Source organism: Amphiprion ocellaris, chromosome 15 (genome assembly GCF_022539595.1).
Source record: "Amphiprion ocellaris isolate individual 3 ecotype Okinawa chromosome 15, ASM2253959v1, whole genome shotgun sequence".
NCBI lineage: Eukaryota > Metazoa > Chordata > Actinopteri > Pomacentridae > Amphiprion > Amphiprion ocellaris.
In genome coordinates, this window is record NC_072780.1 from 19,342,444 (window position 1) to 19,370,291 (window position 27,848).

At 39.0% G+C, this 27,848-nt stretch overlaps 1 protein-coding gene and 2 long non-coding RNA genes across 3 annotated transcripts in view; 1 reads left to right on the top strand and 2 right to left on the bottom strand.

Moving 5' to 3' along the window:
• On the bottom strand, positions 1 to 27,336 carry LOC129350727 (uncharacterized). Its single transcript, XR_008604214.1, has 3 exons — positions 27,120 to 27,336; positions 5,126 to 5,354; positions 1 to 26 (listed from the first exon to the last, which is right to left on the bottom strand). It is a non-coding gene; the product is annotated as an uncharacterized LOC129350727 (long non-coding RNA).
• Positions 18,524 to 20,641, bottom strand: LOC129350728 (uncharacterized). The gene is made up of 2 exons (XR_008604215.1): positions 19,537 to 20,641; positions 18,524 to 19,415 (listed from the first exon to the last, which is right to left on the bottom strand). It is a non-coding gene; the product is annotated as an uncharacterized LOC129350728 (long non-coding RNA).
• Positions 20,590 to 27,848, top strand: part of kcnk9 (potassium channel, subfamily K, member 9) — a 47,073-nt gene continuing 39,814 nt past the window's right edge. The window contains exon 1 of the mRNA XM_023265603.3: positions 20,590 to 21,318. Coding sequence (XP_023121371.1) covers positions 20,715 to 21,318 — 604 coding nt within the window. The 5' untranslated portion in view covers positions 20,590 to 20,714. The remainder of the gene's footprint in view (positions 21,319 to 27,848) is intronic.

Here is a 27,848-nt window from a genome sequence, read left to right on the forward strand (position 1 = left end):
GGATGTCTTCCTACTCCCACGTCTGCCTGTTGGAAGATAATTTGGGATGATGTCAGCTAACAGCAGCAAGGAAGTACCTTGAGTAATTTTTCCTTCACAATTACAATACTGTTTACAGAAAGTAGCATTAGCCCATTTGTCAACGGGTCCTTAATTTCTGTAAACAATCATTAATTTTAATCAGTGTCAAAGGCAACACCCTGCACTCCCGATTTAGAAGGTCCTGGCTCCAAATGGAAAATATGGCTCCAATCATCAGCTGCAATTTTGAGCTTCAAAGCGGCGCCAATCAATGATAAAACACCACCCGACTTCCATCTTTAAGGTCTAAGGAAATATCACAAGACTTCAGTAAGTATCAAAACATAATCTGCTTAAAAATGTGTCTTTTTTCTCTCACCAACACCATCATCCTGAACAGGAAGCTGACCTTTACAGAACTGATCAAACCCAGAAGAGACTTTGAGCGTCGTGTCTTTTGAGTTTAAATGAGGTTTCTTATCAAATATCAGCGCTACGTTATTAGCCACCAAGCTTCATTACCTCGCAGCATACCTGCAATTCTGATTGTAATCAGCCGAACAATCATCCATCAATCTGTGCTCATGCGCCTCCTCCCTGCCTGGTATTAGAGAGCTACAACAGTGAGGGGAGAGCTTGTTCGAGACCAAACAAGAGCCTCTCATCTGGTGGCAAGAAATCCCCCGGAGCTCTGTTGAAGACAGTACAGTGTCACTCTGCGTGAAAACATTAATGCAAATGATTCTTCAAGAAGCCAGAGTTCAATTAAATCCCTTTCTCCTCTCTTCCAGTGCTGAGTGGTAAGTCACGTCCATTCATATATATCTGCAACCTTGATATGTAAATGATCTGAGGAGGGGAGCGATGGAGGGGCTGTGGGGGGGTTAAGGTGTGTGCTGAAGAAAAATGAGTGCTTTGACACCTGCACTGCTCTTTCACTCTCACACCTCTAGCAGCGCAGAGAAAAAACCTGGCACAGGAATCCTCATCCGCTGCATATTTACTGATCCACTGTGACTTTCCGACTTAATTAATACACTATCTGCCGCAGCACACCAACTGGTAAATATGAAGTAAACCTAACCTGAACTCTAAAATGTGCATGTGTGCCTGCAGCTTATGGAGGAATTTCTCCCAGTTAAAGTCCCCATGAAATGAAAAATGACTTTTTTCACCTTGGTCACTAACCTTCCATGGCAGATTATTCAGCTTTATTGCAGCAAAGCCTTGAAATGGACTAAATGTGTGTTTTCAACTTACGATTAATACCCAAACTGTGTGGCAAGGACTGATCTGACTGATTAGATTGATCAGACTGATTAGGATTTTGTATCATGATGGCAAAAGGAAAAACATAGGTGCCGTTCCATGAGTGTAAATTGCTAGGGCATACATGGCAAGAGCTTCAGTCGCAAAGACCGCTCAGCTGGGAAGTGTTTCCAAAAGAACAGCGACTAAAGTGACATTTGTGTTTAGATCTCTGGGAAACAAATCAGTAAATACGGCCAGAAAGTGTGACCAACAGCACACATTACTAAGATATGAATGCAAAAACAAAAAAAAAAGCAACCCTTCTTCAAATGTCTGAGAATGTAAGACGGAATCAGACTGTGAGAGAAGACAGCGCTGACATTTACACAGACAGGGACAGTATATTAGAGCTCCAAGGCTTAAACTCTCCTTTACAAAGATGGAGGCATCTTTGAGAGTTCAGTGGTGCAAGAAGCACTACAGATATGTGGAAAAAAGTGAAATGGTCAGATGAATCATCCTTTACCATATTATCCACAAGTGGCTAAGTGCAAATGTGGCATACATCAAGAACAGTACAGCTCTGAATGATGACCCTACAGTGAGCTGTCAGACTCCAGGTTCAGTGCTGTGACGGGCGTTTTCAGTCCACTTGTCCACTCATAGGGAAGGGTCACTGCAAATCAATACAAAGTTGTTGACCTTTATGGAAATGAAACATTCCTATCCTGTTCAGTCTCTTCCAGAATGACAATGTTCTCATTAATAGGGCACGTGGGGTCACTAAATGGTTTGATAAAAATGGTATAAATCATATGCTTTGACCTTCACAGTCAACAGATCTCCACGCAGTTGAACACCTATGGGAAGTTTTGGACCGGTGTCTTAGGCAGCGTTCTCCACCACCACCACCACTATCAAAACACCAAAATAGGGAAAATCTTTTGGATGAATGCTGTTCATCCATCCATCCATCCATCAACTTTGTCACCTTACTGTCTTCTTTGCTCTCGTTAAAATTAGTACAGTCACTTGAGGCTGCTGTTACAATGAAACGCAATTTTGCACCTTTGATGTCGCTTGTTGTAGAAGGACGCTCTTAAACAAACAACCAAATTCCAGCCCCCCCTTACCCTACAGAGGATAAAGCGGTATAAATAAATGGATAGATGGACATTAAATACCAGCTGTCTTGTTCGAATAAGCTTAAAAACAGAAAGCAAAAATGGCCGTAGACCCATTCACAGGTCTTCAGTTTATCATTTGCTCAACTATGTTTGGGGCATTGAGCATTAGAGAGCTCTGTGATGGCATCAGTCAGCAGATAAAATACGGTTAAAAAAATTTTCAGGCAAGTCTTTTTGGACCGGTGTCTTAGGCAGGCAACAGATGCCAAGACATGGCATCTGTTGTAAAATGAAAAGCATTGCACCCAATACCATTTTGTCAGGCTAAACCCAGCTTAAAGATCACTGTGGAAAGTGCTTAAAAACTGAATAAAGTAAAGCATACTTTGTGTAAAAAATTGCCAAACTACAACTATCCAAGGTCAAGAGTCAACTTTCACAATCAGTTCAATTAATCAGGTGAACTGCAGTTAGAAGACATCAAACTTTTCACCAGTCTTACTTAACTTTCCTCCTAACTGACATCCCATCGGCTGTTATCCAGCTCCAACCATAGACTACATGAGTATACTAAAGATTAGTCTGACTCACTGAACTATGTGTATAAACCTGTAATTTTTTTGTCCACATTTGACTTTCTCCTCCCCTACCCCATCTCTCTGTTACCATTTTCAAATCCCCTTCACCACAGGAAACAACAAAAACTTTTGAGCAGCAACCTACATGTTGCAAAAGGCAAGCTTTTCCAATGATTTGGGTCATGCAATAAGGCATGCCTGCCTGGTTCTTTTGATGAATTAGTTATTTTAATGACAGACTCATCTCCTTGTATTCATGAATTCCTCTAAAACTTTTACTGTGCCACAACTTTGTAGGGACACCATTGTTGCATCCTGTGTTTAGAACCACCCAAGGTGACTGTGACTGGTTTAAAGAAATGCAAATGAACCAGTAGAGTGATAATGTGGTGCAGCCAGACCATTCTTCACCTCCAAGTCTGTAAAGTGAATCCACGCAAGAGGTGTTTTACACCTGCAATCTTTTTATCGGCCAGCAGGGGGCGACTCCTCCGGTTGCAAAAAGAAGTCAGATTGTACAGAAGTCAATGAGAAAATAACTTGACATCTTTGTTGTTTTGCTTGTGTTGCTGCTGGTATAGCAGTGATATGACTGATCACTGCTATATCATCATGGACAGGATCTGAAGACGCAACCGAAGTGAGGAGGGTATCCAGTTTGGGGACCTCAGGATTGCATCTCTGCTTTTTGGAGATGACGTGGTTCTGTTGACTTCATCAGACTGTGACCTTCTCACGCACTGGAGCGGTTTGCAGCCGAGTGTGAAGCTGTGGGGATGCGGATCAGCACCTCCAAGTCCGAGGCTATGGTTCTCTGCCGGAAACCAGTGGATTGCTCCCTCCAGGTTGGGGGGGGAGTCGTTTCCTCAAGCGGGGGAGTTTAAGTAACTTGGGATCTTGTTAACGAGTGATGAGAAAATGAAGCATGAGATGGACAGGCGGATTGGTGCAGCGTCAGCAGTAATGTGGACGTTGTACCGAACCGTTATGGTGAAGAGGGAGCTGAGCTGCAAGGTGAAGCTCTCAATTTACCAGTCCATCTACGTTCCAACCACTGTTCCCTCTAAGCTGCGCGCGTGCGCAATTGCGCACTGCTGACACGGTCTCCGCGCACAGAAAATCTGCACTGCACACAAAAAAAAAAAATCCAACCTAAATTGTAAATAAAATAAACACGTAACAATTCATTCTGTGCTATTTTTCAATGTGAGTCAGTGAGTGACCGGTGACTGGCTGCTGCAGCCAATGATGGGATTCACATACGTATTTACCATAGGCTGTATATAATGGTATTTACGCAGCTAATCAATGTCAGGCGTCCTTATGTGCAGCCACAGTTGTTCTCATAGATATGAATGAGTAGATAGGGCACGCCCCTTTGAGCTGCGTGCTACAGCGAGGCTAAGCTAGTGGGGGAAAAGTTTCAGTGCATTCCGTTGATATAGACGGCGTGAAAACGGAAACAAGTATGCCGTCTCACTGTGCTGCATACAATTACACACTGCGTCGTACGATTGAGACAAGGAAACTTGGAATAACTTTTCATAGGTAAGAATAGTTTTTGGCTCTTTTTTCATTATGAAATCTTGTTGAGAGCTTCCAGTCTATGAGAGCTAACTAGTTAGCCACTAGCAAAACACTAAGGCGAGCTAGCAGCTTGACAACCAAATACCAGACGATTAATAGTAGCTGTAGCATAGTTGTACAAGCAGTAGTAGTAATACTAAAAGTACAAGCAGCAGTAGTAGTATAAACAGCTGTTAGAGTGGTAGAAGTAGTATCAGCATTTGTAATAGTTTTAAAAGTTGTAGTAGCAGTGCCAGTATCAGCAGCAGTAGTTACTGTACTACCACTACTACTAGTAGTAGTCACATTGCTATTACTACCACCAATACTACCAATAGTAGTTATAAAGCCTAACTCATGTATATCCAGATTACCATCTATGTTCTTCCTCCAAACCCATTTTATGATTGGGATTACAGGCAGTTCTTTAGGACTGCTCTCAAATAATTGAAATGTTACTAAGCAAGGTTATACTTATCAAATCAAATAGCTCTGATCTCCAGTATATTGGCGAATTGGGTTATTTGTACTTAATTTATTAGCATGATTTCTTTATAATATGTTGTGTACAGACTTACTTACTTCTCTGTCTACTTTTCTTACTCCATGTAGGTTTCCCAGAGACTATGAGTTGAGGAGGAATTGGAAGTTTGTCGGCTTAGACCTGGTGTCATTCCATCAGTGTTAAACTTCCCGGCTCATCTTGGAAGAGTACGTGCCAAAAAGACCACGACCAAGCAGCCTTGAGATCTTAGGCAGCGTCTCCCTGAGGTGGGTGTCAACGGTGTTCACAGTCAGGTCTGTGGTAATCCTGTCAAAAAACAAAACAGAAAAAAATCTAGATTATAAATCAACATGTAACCAAAGCACTCTGTGTATAACGCCATAGTATAGGATGTAGTTCAGAAGATGTCAAAGTATAGTATACTTTACTCAAGAATAACATAGTATGGCCTGTAGTTCATAGTACAGCATGTTGGCAAGAAAAAAAAAACAAAACATAGATTATTATGTGGTTCAAAAAGCGCTAAATGATAGGATGTTGCCTAAAATTGTCATGTATGATATGTGGTTCAAAAAATGTCATAGTGCAGTATATTGTCAAAATAGTATGTAATTCAAGAAAACAGAGTATAATATGTCATCTAAAAAATGCCATAGTATAATAATTTCATTGCACAAGTAAAAGTATAGTAACTTTTAAAACTGTTTGAATTCTTATATTCAATTCAATTCAATTCAATTCAATTTTATTTATATAGCACCAATTACAGTCAAATTGTCTCGAGATGCTTTACAGAACCCATATGCCTGACCCCCAGAGCAAGCCAAAAGGCGACAGTGGCAAGGAAAACACCCTTTTAACAGGGAAAAAAACCTCGAGCAGAACCCAGCTCTAATGTGGGGGGACCCATCTGCCTGCTGGCCGGGCGGGTTGAGAGGGACAGAAGAGGTAGAGAGGTAGAGATAGAGGGATAGAGATAGAGGGGTAGAGGTAAAGGGGTAGAGATAGAGGGGTAGAGGTAGAGATAGAGAGGTTGGGGGGTGGAGGAGGACCATAAAACACACAGTTTAATACATGCATGATAAGACAGATGATACATGCAAAGTACAACTAACATGGAAACTGATTATAGTTTACTGCTATGGTGTACGGCTCTGGCATTAAATATACTACATATATAGCTGGTGGTAAATTCAAAAATATGTAGATGAGCAAATCAAGTATAGAAAGGGCAATGTTGCTAAAAGAAACAAAAAAAACTAAAACAAAAAAGTCACAGTAATATGTCAATTAAAAAAGCCTATAGTATAGTGTGTCGCCCAACAAACATCATAGTATAGCATGTCGCTCTAAAAACGTCATAGTATAGCCTTAAGTCCACAGCTGTCAGTAGGTGAGGAGCAACACAAAAACCAGTCCAAACGCTGGTTTCCAGAGGATTAGACGAGTATTTATTTGAAAGAGTAAGTTTACAACAACACAACATGTGAGGGGGTTAAAAACAAATGGGTGTTAATAAAATAAAAATAAATAAACAGAACTGAAAGTGAACTTCATGTTGACATTGATGGGCATTCCAACCAGGAACAAAGTAAAAGATAATCAATACGAAAAAAAAAACTCTTCCTGTTCACCTCTTAAAACCCCAAAACACACCACAGTAGCACCCTAAACTAAAACTACCAATGGGTTCCCTGTTTTCCTTTCTGAACAATTCAAAGGTCCCTCTCTATCTTCCTACACATCCACCAACCACTGGAACACATCTCCAAAGTTCTGCCGGGCCAGCTCAGCTTCCCCTCAGAAGAAGTTCCACCAGATGAAGGAGCCTTTTGAGAGGCAGCTGGCATCGTGATTGGACTGTACTTTGGTCTGTTCCAATCCAGCTTCAGCTCCAGAGACGGCAGGCGGGACGAGTCAACGGAGGCTGGGTGGACGAAGGCATGAAGCTGAGTACAATCCAGAAAACAACAGGGGAGGAGGTATGAAAAAAACGTCATCATATACATTGTATATTGTACAAATAACAAGTCAAAGCAAAGAGACATACATTGTAGAATTGTAGTAATTGTGGGCTGACTGATTTACTGATTATCAATATTTTATTTTTTACTGATTTACGGTAATAAATAAATTTAAAAATGGTGCTACTTTGGCTCTGAACCTTTATCTACCTGTGGTAACTCTGTCTTCTGGAGCGATTTGATTGGTTATATGTCACGAATAAAACTCCTTTAACTTAACATCTGTAAACAAAACAAAAACGTATCAACAAAGTTAGAGTTTGTGTTCTTCTAAGTTTAACTCCAAGATTTTAAATACTTTCATTCACTGCAAATGAATATCTACTCCAAATGTCTCACTAATAATCATTATCAGCCTTAAAAACCCACAAAACACCCCTCTATACTCGACCACACTTAGTACAGTCCGGTTCCCCCTTCTATAAATGTGCTTGGAATCTTCCACTTCCTGTTTGTCAAAGTGGCCTTCTACCTGGACAGCTTTTGTTGGAGCTCATGCAGCAAACATTTTGGGTAACTGCACTTTAATATGGATGGATGACACTGAATTAGAGTCTGTTTTAATGACACTGAGTTAAGATGTGTAGCTCTGTCATTAAATAGTAAATTATTTCTCAGAATTCACAGACAAAAGTCTGAAATCTTTGCTAGGTTAGCGTTCCACATGTTCGTTGGCTCAGCTAAAGCTAACTCTCTCCAACTTCTGGCTCTCTTGAGTTGCTTGTTGTTAAAATATCTTGCTAGAGGTGCTGAAGCTCAGAAAGTCTGAGATGTTTGTTCAAAATAAGCTCATTCTCAAGTCTTATCTGAACTGTCCTCTTTTGTTTGAACTTTCCCTAAATTTAGGAGTTAATGAAAGAGCAGCACATTCAGACTCAGTCTCATTTATGTAGAGATTAAACTTCAGTGTCATTCATTGATGTTAAAGTGCAGTTTTTCAAATGTTTGTTGCACATTCTCCTGACCAAACCAGTTCAGGTGGAAGACGATGTGAAGAGAAAGCTCCAGAGGATGAATATCACACATTTACGTTGGAAATAAATGTCCTTTAATTAGACATTGTCATGCAAAAGTTGGATTTCCCTTTAATGATGTTCAAATCTTTGTTGAGTGTTTTGTTGATGTTGGTTTCTAAATGTTTTCTGACACTCGGCCCCAAAGATTAAAACCTTCTAAGGCTCACAAGCTGCAACAATTCACACATTATCAACTATCTTTCTGACTAAACTAAGATAAAAAGTGAAAAACTGCCTGATTCCTGCATCATGAATGTAAATCTTTTTGGTTTTTATGACAGTAAAGTGAATATATTTGGGTTTGACATTTTATAAACCAAAACAAGAAATGAATTCCTGGAGAAAACAATCAACAGATTAATGGACAAAGAAAATGTGTTTTCCAACATATATGGCTGAATTACTCCAACATTACAAGATACATACAATTTGAATTCAATTTTATTTATATAACGCCAAATACAGGTCAAATTGTCTCAAGACACTTTATATTTTTTGTATGACAAAGTAAGAAATTTAAACATCTTGACTAATCAAATTTATTATATGGTTTTTAAGAGACTAATCGACAACTAAAATAACTTTCTCCACTAAAACTAATAAACATGAGGTCAAATAGAAGGAACAGTTTTAAATACTGCAGTCCCACGATGACAAGAATAAAGTTTCTCAACAAAAACTAAATCTGCTGGTGGATTCCATTAAAGTCCTCATAAATTATAATAAAGTGTGATACTAAAGGTTTGTGGTGCTAAAAATGTCCAAGTAAAGATATCGAGTTGAACATCTGGATGGAGGTTAATAAAAGTTGACCTTCTTTCATTTCTCTGGAGCCGACTCCATGGATTTTATGGATGGTGGTTGAAGACCTGCTCTTCTAGTCATCTTCCTTCTAGTCTCTGTAAAAAGTCAGTCCATCCTGACCGACTTCAACACCTCTTCATGACAACTTGTTCTGCCTCCGACCTGGTGGAAACTCCAGAAACTCGGGAAAACCGATGGAGACTCGAAGAACTCGTGGAGACTCGAAGAACTCGTCGGGCGGGGGAAGGTGTGGTGGGTAGTGGGGGAGTAGAGGGGGGAGGCCGCCACCCACCTCCCCACCTACTCTCCGCCCTGACTCCACCCAGACTCCGCCTTGGCTCCACCCATGTGGTCACTTCAGGAACTACGATGCCAAAGGGACGACGAATTTATTTCTTTTTATCTGATCTGTAGCTCAGTGAGTTAAGGATTTGCCTATGGAGCTGCAGGTCGGTGGTTCAAGACCAGACACTTCTTAAATTTTTCTCAAAATCCTGACAAAGACAAAGAAAGAAAATTGCCGGTGGTGGGTCTCGAACCTGCGACCTTCCAGTTGGGAGTCTGTCTTCTTACTCCCTGAGCTACTCGCTCAGATACTAATTCTTCTTTTTTTTGCGCATTTATCATCTATTTTTTGTCGTTTTCGTTTTTTTTTTTTTCATTTGTGTCTCGACTCGGCCGTTTCTCTCAGGAGGTGGGACTTCAGCCTTTGTGCTGGAGGGTTGAACCCTCAGTTCCAAGACTTTCCAAAGCCTCCACACCTCCCGAGTCCTCAGGACCTGAGCTTTCACACAGTCTGAGGGCTGAAATTTTCTAAGTCCCACAGTAGTTCTCTGTTAGACTGAACTTTCAGACAGTCCAAGGACTGAAATCTTATAAGTTCCTGAGTAGTTCTCTGTTAGTTTGAACCTTCAGACAGTCTGAGGGCTGAAATTTTCTAAGTCCCACAGTAGTTCTTTGTTAGATTCAACTTTCAGACAGCCCAAGGACTGATATCTTCTAAGTTCCTGAGTAGTTCTCTGTTAGTTTGAACCTTCAGACAGTCTGAGGACTGAAGTTTTAATGTTTCTCAGTACTTCTCTGTTAGTTTGAACTTTCTGGTTAACAGAAGCCTTAAAACTTGTGACCATGAGTCTTGATTTCACATTTAGACCATCCATCTGAGTTCTTCTCAGACCTTCACCTGTGGGTTTTTTAGAAATCCTCAACAAACTTTGATTCTCTTCACTGAACAGTAAAGTTTGTGGAGATCAGAAGGTAACATTAGTTTGATAAATGCCTTCAACTACTAGTAGACTTTATCTAGAAAGCAGTTTTCTGAAATGAGTTCTTAGTAAATCTATCTACAATCAAACCAAGAACATAGAAAGAGGAAATGTTTGAAGAAACAACTTGATGTTTTCGTTTCAGACTAGAAAACAATTTAAGACCTTTATCTGTTGCTCTTTTTGATCGTTTTATTGTTTCTTCTGTTTAATTTGATCTTCTAAAGTCTAACTGGTGTCTTTTCAGATGTTTTGTCTTTAGTTTGATTCTTCTTAAATGTTTAGTTTTGCTCATTTCTCACCTTTTATTCTTTTCTAATGTCTGATTTGATTTCCAAATGTTTGGTCTTTTTAATGTTTAATTGTTTTTTCAAATGTTTTATCGGCTTGTTTGAGTTTCTTTTTCTTTCCCAATATTTAATGTTTTGATTAAATCTTTAAGGTTTTTCGTTTTAAATGTTTTACCACCTTTTAATGTTTAATTTTCTTTTTAAATGCTTCATTGTATTTTCTGTGTAATTACTATTTGAAGTTTTATTGTCTTTAGGATGTAATTTTCTAATTAAACATTTAATTTTTTAATTAAATGTTTTGTCTTTTTAAAGGTTTAATAGTGTAATTAAATGTTTTGCATTTTTTAAAATGTTTAATATTCTTCTTGTTTAATTGCATTTTTTAAATGTTTAATTATGGAAAATATTTTATCTGTAACTTTTAATATTTGTATTTTAAAAATTTTGTTTAATTCCATAATGACATGTATTGTATCTTGTTGAATTATCTAATTCGATATTTTGTCTGTTTAATAGAGTTAAATATTAAATACAATTAAATTATATTAAACAGACAAAATCTTCTTTTTCTGTCAAGATTTTAACCCCAACCTTAAAAATGAAGTAAACCCTTAAATCATAATGAAAATACTTCTGTTGTCACAATCATGAGTTAGTCAGTTATTCAGTTTATCAATTCAACTTTATTTGTTTAGCACCTTTTACACAGATGACAGAACTAAACAAGCAAAGAGAAAAAAAAACTGTGCTAAAACTATGATTAAAACTCAAAATTATATAAAAAAAAAGAAGATTTAACATCGTAATAAAATGTGTCCAGGGGATGGAGGGAGTGTATTGAAGTCTTCTTGGGCTCACATGTTAAATCACTTAAAATATAAACTTGATATTCAGTCTAAGGAAACTGCAGAGTGACAGAAGAACCAACAATATCTCCTGTTTTCTCCTTTAATGAGTCGACTCTTCTTGTGCGTTCAGACCAAAGAACTACAGACTCTTCACAACCTGCTCAAACTCTTGGTACAGGACCTCACCACACGGGTCAAGAAGGTTTCTGTCTCATTTCTACTCTGAAGCTCACCTTCTGCTGACAAATGTTTCTGCTGCTCTAAAGTCTGGTCTCCAGAACTTCCTAAAAACTCTCAAAGTCTCTTCTGCTGCAAGTTGCTTTGTAGAACTGTTCCAGAAAACCTCACTAAACCACATGGAGGAGCCTCAAGATAGTCATCCAAATGAAACCGTACAAAAACCAAACTAGCACAACCCAAACGCTAAAGTCTCCTGCAGCCTACCAGAGAACCTCTGAGAACAGAGAATCAGGACAGGAACTCTTACCTTCTGGACAACCAACATTGGTTCTCAAAAAGAATGCAGAATGTGTCTGACCAAAAACCTCTGAAGACTCACTACAGCCAAGATAAAGACACAACTCAGGTGCACCAAATCCACTAATCACTGCACACATTAGCACCATGTGCTGACTGTGGCTAAAGAACCACATTTACCAAGACAACTATCCAGTACAAAGCCCTAAAACACACCAAGAAACACATTAAAGACGATTTTACTGCTGGAAGCTGCAAGCCAACGCCTAAAGCAACGGAGCCAAACCAGGTTCACTAGTGAAGAGAAACAGAGGAAATGTTTGCTGCAGCCAAATAAAGCAGGAAGACACTGAGCTGCTCAGGTGTTCCTGATAACACCAAGCAGCCACCTGGACAGCCAATAGGAACACAGCTTAGTGGAAGTCCAGAGGGCTGGCTTAGTGAAGGAAATTTAGTTTAAAGTTGAAGCAGAAAGTTAACAAAGAAAGTTGAAAACCACCTTCTGATACCTGAAATGTCTGAGTTTTCACACATAGAACACCTGAACATGTCAAACTGATTCCATAGTAGAACCATCATTGTAAAAACGTCATAGTATGGTGTGTTGCTCAAAAAACATTAGGACCTGGCTGTCAGGGGACAAACATGTAAGAAACATGAGAACAGAGAGAACCCAACCAGTAGGTCACAGTTTATCATCCCCCAGTCATCTCCTGAAGTCCATATGGTGAGAGACATCAGTATCTGGTTGTTCATTTACCAGAGGATGCTTATAATCATGCTGATGTGGTCTGTACAGTATTTTAGTGACTCAATAAATGCCTAAGTTGTTTTTTTTAAAATGCTTTTTAGTTTTTAATAAACATTTAAGAGCCTATATGTAATCAATAAATGGCCTTTGCCTATCTTAAGAAAAACTCACTCAGAACTCTGATATGTTAACAGTACTAAATAAATCAATAAATACATGCATACACACAAAAATAAGTTAATACATTAACTGTGTTAAGATAAGATTTAGATTTTTAAAAAAGTTGTTTATGTTTTTGCAGAATCCAGTATTGCTCACTGGTTGGTCATTACATTTTATTAGTTTGATTTCACTGTTTAAAATGATGCCACCTCTTTTCAGACAGAACCTGTGATAATAAAACAATACAAAATTTTTAGTTCCGTGTTAATAAAGCACTTAAAGCTTTAAGTATGGCTAAATGCTTTTTTCAAAATTAAATATATCACTCCTTAGGTGGTAGTGGCCCCAAGTTCAGTAAAGTTGGAAAGATATTCACAGATTCGGACTTCCAGCATCAATAACTCATTAGATATAGGTTGTCAAAACATAAACGGTGCCTCTTTCCCATTGTTGCAAGGCAGACAATGTGCTACAAGCCCAGTTTTATCAAAAGTAGCTTCTTTCAAGCTACAGGAATAACATTGGTGTCTATGGAGTGAACAGGGTCCATCTGCAATTTGCAAAACCGCTGCAACAGTAAAGAGAGACAAATATTCAATAACTTCACTCTTATACATTGTAGTGTCACTAAAATCACTGCAGCCTTCAACTGGCTCCTGCTGACAAAGTGTTTTAACAGAAATGTAAATGCTGTAATTTGATTCTTTTAATGAACCATGTAACTTGAATGGATGTGATGCTGGTGTGACCACAGTGCACACGTCTGATGTTGCTCACAGTGGTCCAAGGGACGCTCAGGGAGTTTGTGTGTTTGCTCAGACTCATGAAAAATTACAGGGAGCATTGGTTCCAACCCTCGCCTACCTTCATGAGCTCTGGGTTGTGACTGAAAGAACGAGATTGCGAATACAAGCGGATGAAATGAGCTTCCTTCGAAGCGTGGCTGGGCTCAGCCTTAGAGAGAGGGTGAGAAGCTCAGACATTCGGAGGGAGCTCGGAGTAGAGCCGCTGCTCCTTCATGTCGAAAGGAGCCAGTTGAGGTGGTTTGGACATCTGATTCGGATGTCTCCGGCGAAACTTCCTTTGGAGGTTTTCCGAACACGTCCGCCTGGAAGGAGACCCCAGGGCAGACCCAGAGTGAGGGATTATGTATCTCGTCTGGCTGGGGAAAGTTTTGGGATCCCCCAGGATGAGCTGGAAAGCGTTGCTGGTGGGGGGAGAATGATTGGAATGACCTGCTTCATCTGCTGCCTTCACGACCCAGGCCCTGATAAGCGGAAGAAATTGCATGGATGGATGCTTTATCATCATGTCCTCAAGTTCTCAGTCAGATCCACCCTTCATTCAAATCTAGTTTCAAAAGAGTAAGTTTGCAAGTTGGCTGGGTCCAGTGGAGCCCAAATACAGAAGTACTCAGCTGTTAGTCACTTAATCCAGCTGAGTTGGATGTCCAACATGTCTTATTCGTCACTCCTAACTGTTCTTGTCTGACGTCTCTGCTGTCAGTTTGGATCTTATGTAGAGAAATTCTGCCCTCGTGCAGCCTTCAGAAACCATTTCTCAATGTCTGTGCAGGTCTGTGTGCTGAGCAGAGCGATCGCACCGCAGGTTGGGTGTCATTACCATGGAGACTAATCTGAACAGTTGCCATTATTAAACTTTCCTCTCCAGAAAAGCATCAGGAGTTCTGTAGGTGGGCTGAGCGGGGACTTGAGACGTGAGAACGTGGAGCTAAATATAGAGCGACTACAGATCCAGACACCACTGATTAGTGGAGCTGTTTAGACTCTTAAATGGCTGCATTTATGAAACACTGCGCTTGATGTCTTGGCTCCTGCATGCACTCAGTGTCTTACTGAAACCGGCTCGTTCCTGTGTATACGGTCAATTTGCAGTGTTTTATATCCAATCTAAAATTAGTCAGATGGGAAAATATCCCTCAAGTCCTTTGTGGCAAACCTTTAAAAGCCTCACAGTAGAGGAAATGACATCAATGCATTAAAGAGCACTACTAAACAAAACACAGCAACATTAGTGATTCAGATGTTTAGAAAAGCTTTTACATTTGCTTTCCTAATCACTCGGTTCACTCTAGACAAAGAGTTTGCTGATTACCACCAATATTTCCTACAATATCGGATAGAAAAAAGACAGTTGGGATAAAATATGACAAAAAAAGCAAATAAATCACAAGTAACTTAGAGGATATTAAACCTCGCTTTCTTCTCATGTCAACCCTAGATATCACCAACTCTGTCCCATTACCTTCAGAAATGTGAATGGAAGTCTAGTAGCTGAGTTCACGCAATGATATAAAAAGTGCACAATACTTTGCATTTAAAAAGTGAAATTGGTAATGCATTTTAAAACAACAGCTATTTTGGCCCAGGCTCTATACACTGTGTACTGATCAGGGTGCAAGAAGGGAGCAGTGCAGGATATGATTTTATGGATTTTTTCTGCAATTATATCCCAGTAAAAAAATGAGAAAAGTAGCAGAATATTTGCATCAGGTCAAAGGGAGAAGAGACCTGTGGCTGGCATTAAATATGCACCATTAAGGACTATAGGTGGATGTTATTTCTAGTTGTCAGAGGTACTTCACATAATGAGCACAGGAACGGTTTCCATGTTCTTGTGTCACGGGTTAATCGCTAATGTGGAATTTTTGGTGACTTTACATCTATTCGGGATGTTTTTCTCAACTCATTCTAAGGTCAGTTTTGTTCTAATATCCCTGTATTATGTTGTTATACATTGGACTTCAATGTAAAACTAAAACCAAAGTATAGAATACATCAGCAGATGATCTCTCACTCTCATTTAAATTTAGAGTAGGCTGGTTAGCTGTTCTGTACGTTTGCAAATTAACAAAGCAGTCTCACCACGAGCTCCATTTAGCAGAAATAACCACGTCAAGGACAGAACAAAGGGAAGAAGGAATCTATAAATCATCATGAGGAGATTTATTTTTTCCTAAATTTGTCAACAGTAGTTGTTTAAATTGTATGACTACACTATTGTTGAAAAGTTTGGGGTCACAGACAATTTCACGTTTTCCACGAAAACCCACACTTTTATTCATGTGCTAACATAACTGCACAAGGGTTTTCTAATCATCAATTAGCCTTTCAACACCATTAGCTAACACAATGTAGCATAAGAACACAGGAGTGATGGTTGCTGGAAATGGGCCACTGTACCTCTGTGTAGATATTCCATTAAAAATTCCAGCTAGAATAGTCATTTACCACAATAAAAATGTCTAGACTGTATTTCTGATCCATTTAATGTTATCTTCATTTAAAAAAAAAAATCTGCTTTTCTTTTACAAAAACAAGAACATTTCTAAGTGACCCCAAATTTTTGAACAGTAGTGTATATTGTTAAACTTAGGATTTAGCAGAAAGAAGCCCATTCAAATCTTGAAAATTTAGGAACACAACGCAGTGATCCTGATTGTGTGTCTGTTGTGTCACAACTGCAAGAGGTTGACTGCCTTGCTCAAGAGCACTTTCAGGTTTGAAATTGTTTGTGAAGAAGTTCCTTATACTGTATTTGGTGGGTTATCCTTTCCTTTGTGTTTCTTTCTTCCCAGCATGGCCAAAGCAGGTGCAAAGAGGAGCTGTGAGCCCCAAATGAGCCCCTTGAGCTCCATTTAGTCAACCTTTCTCCACTGTGTCTGTAGTACTGACTTGATTAATAACTGATTTATTTCCAAAATACACCAATGTGGTACAACATGCAGTGAAAGCCTTTTAAATGGGACACATCCTGAACACAAAATGAGGTAATGAGTCATACTCACTCTCCTCTGACTAAATCTACATTTAGAAATAAAAATCAAGGTAAACAGTTTTTGCAGGATTGGATGAATCATTACAAAGAAATTTCCACTTAAAATAAAAGGAGGGAATCGTGTATATGAGTGCAGAATTATATTATCATGATTTACAAGTTCTAAGCTGCTTATAAATAAGAGGAAAAAAATCTAAATTTAACGCAACAAACTTCAGGGAACTTTTGAGTGAGGCAGTTTAATTGAATTTAATCTCAAAGTTACATATTTAGAATGTGTTTTTTCAAGAAAATCATCATCTCCTGCCTTTAAATGTCTTAAATGTAACTCTACACTGTTTTTTTTTTCCTCAAGAATATGCAGATCTATGAAGTTCCTTCCTCTACTCACCTCTCCTCACTGCTGCAGCTCGAACACACCAGCTCACCTTTATCTCTACTCAGACACTGTAAAACTACACCACAAAATGACAAGTTGTAATACTGCAGAAACTTGAACCTAAAATTGAGTCTGCAGAAGAAGAATGATACAAAAAGTTCCACCCCGCACATTGACAGGTTCTTCAGCTTTGGTATGTATAAACTTTTGAGATGGTCATTGTTTAACTGCAGGTTTAAGGTGGCACTATATAACATCATATGTACAACTTAACCAGGTAAAATAAGTTGTTTTTTTAATAAATTGATTTTTTTTTTACAGGAAAAGGGCCTGGAGTTGATGAAAATTAGAAATTTTCACAACACAGAATGTTTTCTTCTCTCAATTTACTCTTAATTAGTTCACATAATTCAAATCTGTGTACTGTATATATTTGAAATTTTATCATGCATTGTTTCAAGCTCTGTCCCTGCTGACAGCTTCAGCCGTGCTGCTGCAGCCTGACATCATACTGAACCCAGAAACACTGTTCCACATTCTGACTCATATGACTCCAGTGCTTTACATAAGATAGGTGGAGAAAGTGGGTAAAGTACAGCAGTGGTCACGGTTTGCTTTGCTTTTATGTTGATCACATACAGTAGATTATGCATCATTCAAAACAAGGATTTCTGGGTACTTTCAGTCTTAATGCAGAGCATACTAGAAAGTATTTGTAAATAAGCTCATAGTGTTAAATTAAGTTGAATAAGTTAATTAGACTTGTCAAAGTGAATTAATGAAAATGAACTTAAAAGGGATAAACTGCCATCCCCAATTATATGGAGATACTATTGAAAAAGAATTGTATTTTCAATAACTCATTGTGAGATTTTAGAGCCTAAAGGGAAAAGATTTTCACTGAATAGAAAAACGGTTGCATTCCAAAGCTGAAGAACATTCAACAATTTTGTAATGAATCAGTGATAAGACTCATTGATGTCGGGTATAACTCACTGACGTTGACATTAGAGATTAGTTAGATCTGTTAGTACAAGACAATTAGAATTTTTGAATTGTATAAACTTAAATTGTGATGATTTAAGTTTCTATATTACACTCTGAAAATTATGTTTGGGCTCAAAAAATGCAACACTTTCCATCAGTCTGCTTGAGTTATGACAATTTCTAGTGAAATAATTTCCAAGTACATTGAGTTAGGAGAATTAGCTTTTCCCTCGACAATCAAAATGAATTTTAATAATGAGTTCAAATTACCTGCCATTGTGCAGGCATATTAAGAACTTAAAGTGAAGAAGAATTAAGTTATCAAGCCAATTTCAATAACTTACGACGACTTAAATTTAAATTGAAATTAATTGATGCAAATATTTGAGTTGAAATGTACATATAATATTAAATTAATGCAATTATCAACCTTATTTTCTCATCAAAATAATGTTTGCAACTTCAAGAGTTTATCTAAATCAGTAAAGAATAACAACAATAATTACTACTATTATTGTTATCATTATTAGTGTTAAAAATGATAGTGACAACAACAACAACAATAATAATAATAATAATAATAATAATAATAATAATAATAATAATAACAATAATAATTATTAATATTATTATTATCATTGTTATTATATTTTACATATTAAGAAAAGCTATTATTATTATTAGGCAAGGCAAGGCGACTTTATTTGTATAGCCCATTTCATACATGGGGCAACTCAATGTGCTTTACATTAAAGCATTAAAAGCATTGGAACCATTCAGACAAGCATAACAGAGCACAATTAAAATGACAAATAAAATCAAACATAGAAAAGAAAGGGAAGATTAGAAATATATTAAAAAATAAAATCACAATTTGCATTTAAAACAAGTTGAAATAAACTATAATAGGAAAGCAGTGGCAAAAAATGTCATGTATTATTGTTATTATAATTGTTGATGTTGTTATTGTTGTTGTTGATGTCATACAGTGTCACTTCTTCCGTCCTCTGTCGACCGACACATCGCCTCATTCGTCACTCATGTTCTAACGTTTGCTATTTTGTAACAACAAAAACATGGAGGACACTATAATTGAACGTAAAACAACCGTAAAGGTGTCTGTCAGTGTGTTGCTCTGTTGCATGCTGGGACTTTTACCATCGTGCCTAACTCAGGTATAAACTCATACAAACTACGCACTTCGTGTTGACTCCAGATTTATTGTTTAGTCCAATCAAGAAATGACTCCATAAAACAATTCAAATCTTACTGGCAGTGGTTGCTGGAACTTGCAGGTCTGATCTATTACTGGTGCTTCTATGATTCTAAAACAGTGTTGAGGTGAAGGTGTGCTACAGCAGGAGATTGGTAGCAGCCTTTTTTTCTTTCTCTGTCAATCACTTTATTGACTTCCTCCCTGTTGCAGGTGACGTGCTCCTCTGACTGCTCCAACTGTGCAGTAACTTGGCCGCTTGTTGTGCAGCGGAACAGTGAGGCAGCAGCAACCTTCAGCACCGCGGACAGCGCCAACAGCTGAGCCGGTCTGGAGCTCTGGTCTCCCCGCTGCTGTCGGAATGTAAAAAAAAATAAATAAAAATTAAAAAAATAGAAAGAAAAGGCACAAATATGTTGATGTGTGTGTCAGTAAAGCCTCTGTGTCCACACAATGAGTAGGAGTGGTCACCGTGGGAGGGGTCGCGCGTGTGTGGATGGAGAAGGGGAGGGGGGCTCAGTCACTGGTCCCAGTCCACAGTCCCGGCTGGTTCTCTGCCGGAGAGGAGGCTTCCAAGAGTAGGCAGAGACTCAGGCCAGAACTCGGATGAGTCGTGACACTTGGAAAAAGAGAAAAAAAACACACAGAAGACAGGAGGAGCAACGCCCACCGCGTAGAGTCTGAAGTGTGTGGAGACATAAACTGTGGAAACCTCAAAATACGAGCAGTTCGTGACACGCATGGTGAACCCAGAGGCCCCCGCACGAAGAGGACCTACACATGTGTTCTTTTTTTCCCTCCTCTCTTTTCTTCCCCCAAATGAGCCCAGAGTGAGCAGCAGACAGTTGAGAGACGCTCTGGAGTGCGCTTGGATGTGCGCAACAAAGCATGAGTGCCACTGCGGGCACGAGCGCGCCGTAACCTTTAATTAATTTTGCTTCTTTCAGCACTAAAGTGTTTTTCTCTCCAGCTTCTACACATCCTGCTGAGGAAACTCTGTTTTCTGGTTGAACCTGTTGTCGACGGCTGTTTGTTTCGTGTTTGGAATATTGTTCCATCCCTGTAACAAGTGGTGAGTTGATGCGCGAGTAAAGCAGCAGAAGAGGGGAAATAAGGCTGTGGGTTTTTTTTTTCCTCCAAATGAAGACCTGCGCATTGTGTGAGTAACTTGATGTTCCTCTCCGGTACTCTGTGACCCTCCTGTCTTGTGGACGACTCAGCACATTTGTGATGAGGATGCCCGCTGTTTGGGAGGAAGGTTCGAGGATTTCACGGACATTAAATTGATTTTCTTTCTTCCTTGTACATGGAGAATGGCTGCTAAAAATAGCCTGAATGCTGATGAGGTTCCAACGAACAGGTTGCTGTTTAGCTGAAACTTAGTCACATGCGGAAAGATGCCCAGTTATAGGACATTTTAATTCACATCACAGACGAAGTTAGAGTGGAGCTCTTTTTAATATATATATATATATATATATATATATATATATATATATGTATATATATATAAATATACATATATATATATGTATATATATGTAGGCTCTCTCAGCGCTAATTTGTTTGCCTGGAAGCGTTTATTCACATCAGAGTAGTTCGCTGGAGGAGAACAGAGACCAACAGGCGATCTTGGAAGCAGCTTGTTGATGGCACTGCGCACCGGGAGGACTTGGTTTGGGCAGGTCTTGCGCAGGGTCTCTCGGCTGCAGGGTTCCTGGTCCAGGCGATCGAGCAGTCTCTTGTGTCTCTCCGCGAACCAGGAGCAGGATCTGGGGGTCTGTCACCGGGATCACTACAAGGCGGGGGACATCCACCGGTGCTCCGACTCCGGCGTCCACCGTCACCGGAGCGCACCTTTCTGCGCCTCCGCCTCCGGGCGCTGTCCACACGGATTTCCCCACCCTTGCTGCGCCTTCCCGGGGAATCCGAGGGGACATGAGCCCCTCGGTCGCCGGTTCCTGTTGGCTATGAAGCGGCAAAACGTGCGGACCTTGTCCCTGATCATTTGCACGTTTACATACCTGCTGGTCGGGGCCGCCGTCTTTGACGCCCTGGAGTCCGACTTCGAGATGCGCGAAAAAGAGCAGCTGGAAGCGGAGGAGAAGCGTCTCCAGGGGAAATATAACATCAGCGAGGATGATTACCGCAAACTGGAGAACATCATCATGGAGGCTGAGCCCCACAGAGCCGGGGTGCAGTGGAAATTCGCAGGGTCATTTTACTTTGCCATCACGGTTATAACCACCATAGGTAAGCCTCAGTGTCTGTGGTGAGTCTCTAAAATGTGTGTGTCTGTAATTAGCACAGCTTCTCACTGTTGCGCAACAGGACAATTACATCTTCAGGGCAATAAAACGGTTTGTAGGCAGCAATTAGGGACGTGTTCATATTCAGAGCAGGCAGAGAAAAAAATCCGACCTGAGCAGAAACCTTCGTAAACTCTTGGAAAACAAGTATCGGATAAAGTTTTTAAGCAACATGTTGCAGCTCTCACTCTGTGCTCCAAAGGGAGTTGGGATGCGAGGATGGAGCTTTGCGTCACAACCCTGGTTAGAGCACATGAGAGTATTTCGATTTGTAGTAAAACAAAAACCAAAAAAAAAAAAAAAAAATCACACAAAAAGGCCGAAGAATGACGTAGTGCGCATATCGCTCCCTTTGGTTCAACTACATCCAACTTTTGACTATGCGTCACCAGGATGCAACTCTGCGCGAGCTCAGAGAGGCAGATATCCGGAGATGTGAGAGGAGCAGCAGGCGGTGATGTGGTGCTGAAGGGAACAGCTCCTGGCAGGACGAGAGTTCACAGCTCAAACCTGACATCACTGCTGCTGATCTGCTCACTTTCTGCACCTCGTCTCACATGTTGATTCCTGGCATTTATGCGTTTGGAGGATCGTTTAAGGATCTGAAAGCAGAACACTTCATTACAATCTGATTACATATGAAAACGGCCGCACAGCTGTTTTCCTCGCTTGTTTTTTTTGATTCCCCTAAAACGCCCCATACATTACACCAGTTTGACGCTGCTCGCGCTGATGCAATCAAACCACACTATGTTTTTTTATTTTTTTTTGCATGTAACTCACCACAACGCTGAGTGAAGCTTTTGTGAACTGACTAGGAGTTAATTGGATTAACTGAAATGTGTGTGGCATCACTGCAAAAAATACATTTTTAAAAAGTTTGGATTAATGAACTTCTCTTTACGCAGTGGTCACACAGATGCGCTCTCTCCATTATAGGAGCCACATACTGTTATTCAAGATGAGGACTTTTAGCTGCGAGGGTGCTGGGGGTGGGGTGGAGGGTCCTAATGCACCAGGCCTGTCCTCCAGTTTGCCAAGCAACACTTAAAAGGAACGACTGCACAGCGCAGCGAAGGTGGATCCGCCGTTGTTTCCAGGCTACAGCAACGAGAGCCATTCTAATATTCATGTTGCGTGAAGTGGTTACATTTACTGCAGCGGACTGTCTCTCCTTTGTAGGAAACCCAGCGCTCTTCATGTGCTATCATAGTCTGAACAGGAGTTAGAGGAGTTCAGGGGACACACTTTCTCTGCTTCATGTGCGAGGATGACCTCTATTTGACTCCAGCATGTGATGCGTAAAACCTGGGAACAGGAATGGAATTAGGCGCACAGATGTTTAGAATCAACTTGGGCAGGACTGGAACTGAATCACAGCAGGGGCTGCATTTGTTTTGCAGTCTGCAATAAAGGAAAGAGAAAGGAAAGAACTGTGGCCAAATAGAGTTATTGATTGCAGGAGTTTAATTTCTTTGCTTTAGGTCCAACTTTAACTCATTTTCCAAACACGATTAAAAGAAAGCAGGCTGTCCTGTGGATGGAACCAGTCTGATGTGTTTCCATAATTCTAGTGCTCTAAATTAATGATTTGAAGTGTAGCTAAAAAATAAACACATTTGCTTCCTAAAGGAGGCTTCTTTTAATATTTTGGTATGATGTACAGCATCATCAGAATGCAATTTAACTCACTGTGAGCATAAACTTCATCATGTTACATGGTCACTTACAGTTCAAAATGGGAAAAGACGCAATATTGACAAATATTTTTCCACAAAGGATCAGTAAAAATCCGATTTAATCTCATCTTAAATCATAGATCGGATGACTTTCTATTTTTATTCTTTCATATTCTTGCCAAACCCCATAAGAAACCAACAATAAATTAGCGTATTTTCTGTGCAAACATTGATATACTTTGTCATCTGTTACCATGAACACATCCACTGTACCTCATTCTGAGACTATCCCACAAACATTGTAATATTTTTAACCAAATATGTCTCAGTTTGCTGCTGAAAATAATACCCAACAAATACACATTCTGTCCTGATACAGTAACATTTGCTGAAAACCACAGTGAGCAGAAATCATTCTGAAAACAGAATTCTACAACCAGTGATCTGAACACCTGAAGATTTATATCTTCATTGGGAATCAGTGGACTGGAGAGCAGCAGACAGGCTGCAGAAATATTTATAAATGCACAAAAACACTGAATGAGAATCTGCAGTTTTAAACGGTCAGCTTTAACATTAGAATGCAGTCCAGCAGTATGTCTCAATTTTAGTTTTTTGTAGAAAACAAAGACAACTTAACCCTCCTATTACCTTCAAATTTACCATACTTGGAGTCAGATTGACTCCAACAATTTAAACCTCCAGAAAATTATTAGAATTCAAATTGTTCAACAAGTTTATGTGTCAGGTACTTTATGTCTGTTTGTTGACTACCTAAGTAGCCCTTTAAATAAAGCAACTGCCCACCCACTCCCCTCATACATGCAGAATATTTGGTACGAGACTATGGAAAGAATTTGCAGATCCCATTAAAATCTCACTGACTGACCTAAAATTGGAGAGAGATATCTTTTTGGTATTTTAATGGCTTTTTATTATTTCAAAATACGTATTATTTGCTATCTTTAATATTTGGAATGAAAAACTATTTCTGTTATCAAGAATAGTAACATGATATTATGTTTGAGGTCAATTTGACCATAGGAGAAATTAACACAATTTCAAAAAGTTTAGGGCCCAAAAGTTTTTTGAAGATTTTAAAATTGCATGTTATAGTGACCTCAATGTTGACATTTCTTATGTTTCCTACAACTAAAAGCCTGGGGTCAAATTCGCGCCAAACAACACTATTGTGTACAACATGTGTACAGGACACTGAAAACATATCATCACATTAATTTTATGTTTACCCAGTTGCCCCCATTACATTAGAAAAAGTCATTAAATATGAAGAAAAAATAAACATACCAATCATTTATTTAGAGGTGTTAAACATTGAATGGGGTCAAATTGACCCCAAAGATATAGGAAGGTTAACTAAAGACAAAACAGAGAAGATTGGGATGGAGAAAACAGACATGATCATTAGATGAAGCAGCACCCAGTCACCTGGTGATATTTCACTGGTATGATGTGTTCAGTGCTCTCACTGGTATTACAGTAGGTTTTTGAACAGATGGAATTTCTTGGACAATCACAGGAAAGTGTCTTGATGTCAGTTTGATATATTTTTTTTGTGATTTGCCAGTCTCTCCAGACTTCATAAGGCAGACCCATTTCATCTGGCACTCCAAGTAGGTTAAATCCAAAGCTAGGAATTATTCGCAGGTAGTATTTGACCCAGCCATCCGTGTCTTTAGGCAGCGGAGCTTTGATTTCTTTGTTTTTTTTATTTGATGAGTTCACCCGGTGATTGGGATGCTGAAACATACCATGCACCTGAAATTTACCACCCCACTCTCACCTGTTAATGTCTTAGCAGGGAATTTTCCAGTAAGAAATTATGAAACTAGATTTGTTCTTCAGCAAGCTATTTATAGATTTTCTAATCATTATTTTGGCCACAAAAAGTGAAAGTGGCTTTGTGTGAAATGAAACTCTGCCGCAAAGATAAGGAAACAATTTGGGCTGTGCCAACTATGAACTGTTTGTGGAAGCTAATTAAATTCAGCGTCTTCATGTGGGACTGTAAAAATAAAGCACAGAGATGTCGGTTCAGATATGTGATGCTTCATCCTCACACTCTCCCAGCGGGATGTGTACATTTACAGAAGAATAAACCGCACAAAAAACCCAAACATCCCAGGATAGTTTCAACAACACAGTGTTGTAAAGGCCACCAGCATTCAGACACACACATTTATCATCTGTTTACTATAAATCTGAGGAGCTGGTTCTTTTAATATCACAACGTTCTCCATCTTTATAACACACTGAGCATCCAATGTACAGGTACATCCTATACTCATGAGAAAATGGATTAAAATGAAGTATCAGTGATTTGAATCATCTTCAGATTTTGCAGCAACATGTCACAAACATGTGGAACCTGTGATTGCACATGTCTACATTCACACCTGTTGGCTTCACATCAACATCCTTCCTTCTTCAACCTGCTTTTCTTCTATCCTGACTTGTGGATAATGTGTTATCCATAACATCTTCAGGAGCAACCAAGGGCTGTTTAAAAAGTCCTAAGAAAATTCCTCAGTGCTGCACTAAAAGCAGCGGTGACACCAGTAATAAATATCTTTAAAGAGGCAGTAGAAGTAATAGCTGCTGCTACTGCTATATGTAGTTAAAGTGCTTGTAACCAATAATAAAACCAGCGTAGTGTTGTCAGTAGTACTATTAGTAGTAGTGATGGTATCGGTGTAGTAGCTTCCTGATTAGCTGTGTTAGCAGCAGCGCCAGTAGTAGTAGTAGTAGTAACAGGTAATGATTGCTGCAGTAAAAATATTAGTTTTAACAATTTTGGTCATTATATCAGCAACTGCACTAGCAGTGTCACTGTAGTAGTTTTAGTGATCACAGTAGTAATACTGTGTACAGCAAGCAGCTGTATTAATAGTAGCAGTGACAGTTAATTTTGTATAGTAACAGCAGCATTTATATTCATATTAGTGGTAGCAATGGTAGCAGCAAGATTCAAGACCTTTATTTGTCACAAACACAAGAACACACAGTATAATGCATAGTGAAATGCACTGAGCACTTGTTTCTGACCAAAACAATAAGAATAAGAATAAAAGCACGCAATAAATAAATAAATAAATAAATACATAAAGATAGATAGATAGATAGCTAGATAGATAGAAATAAGCTAAATAAATCAAAGTGTCAAACAGTGCAAAAATATATAAAAATACAAGGTGAACAGCAAACAGCAGTATGAGCAGTTGCACCAGTAATACCAGCAGTTCTAGTCATAATATAGTGTTGTTTTTGGCGGCCTGTTTTGATTTTAGTTTTAGTCTCGTCTTTGTATCAAGCTGACATTTTAGTTTTTATTAGTTTTAGTCACTAATCACTAGTCAAGTTTTAGTCGACTAAAAGTCTGAGCATTTTAGTCTTATTTTAGTCAGAATAACCTATGACTATTTTCGTCTAGTTTTAGTTGATGAAAACTGATGACATTTTAGTCTAGTTTTAGTCAATGAAAATTATGTTTAACTCTCTTTTTAGTAATGCAATTCTATTTAAACCAATCAATATAGTATAATAATTAAGTCATAAACTAAGCAGGGAGGCATGTTAATGCAAATGCCATTTGTTTAAATGTATTCAATATGGTATTCAAAATCATGTTGTTGATGCCAAATTCAGTTCAATGTGATGGCTACGTGAATAACAAAACGCTTTGACTAAATTAGCTCCCAGATAAAGCTAATAGATATATGTGTTGTTGTGGATACACAAGAATATAAAAGAATATAACAGTTCTCACAAACTATATTTAGCAGATATTTCGGAGAAACCCAGTTTACACTGGTATGTACACAAACAAATAAGCACGCTAATCGCACACATGGTAGTCTCTCTCCTGTCTCACACACACATGCTAGTCACACACATGCTAGTCACACACGTTTGTCTCAGTCGTTTTCATCTCCAGTGGCTAACGTCTAACATTAAAGCTAACGTTAAAATGTGACATATTAACCACAGCCTCATGACTTTGCATGAGCTTTCAAAAATAGAAAGTAACGTTAATGTCGTAACTTACCTCGATTTCACCATGGAAGCTCTTGAGATGCCTTTTTAAGTTTGTCGTGTTTTTCCCCGTTATTTTGTGGCCGCATTTCTCCCCGTCTTTTTCCACGACACATTCCGTTTTGTTTCACTTGTATGTAAACAAAGTATGTCCATATATCGCTTCTTCGTTTTCTCCCCAACTACCCGAAAGCTTGGGAGCAGTGTCCGGCCATGATCCCACCGCAGACGCATCTAAATATGCCGCAAGTGGAGATTGAGGAAGTGACGTCGCCTGCGTCAGCGCAGTGCGACGTCACAGCCTGGGGAACAGAAAAAATGCAAAATAATAAACGCGACTAAACATTTAAATGTTATTTCGTCTCGTCTCGTTTTGGTCAACGAAAATGAAGAGACATTTCAGCAGAGTTATTATTTTGTAAACCGAATTTCGTCTCGTTTTTATTCGTCAACAATATTGTATTATATATTTTATTATAGTTATCGTCACATAACCACCATTTACGTTTCGTATCGTTTTCGTCAAGTGATAAAGGTTCGTTGACGACGACATTTCGTCATAATTTTCGTTGACGAAAGCAGCACTATCATAATAGCAGCAGTATTTACAATATTTGCAGTTTTAACAGTAGTTGTAACAGTAATAATAGCAGTATTTGTAACAGGAGATGCAGCTGTATGTTTTATTTCAGTTAACCTTGTTTTTAAATCCAGAGATGCCTCCTTGAAACAAAGAATCTCT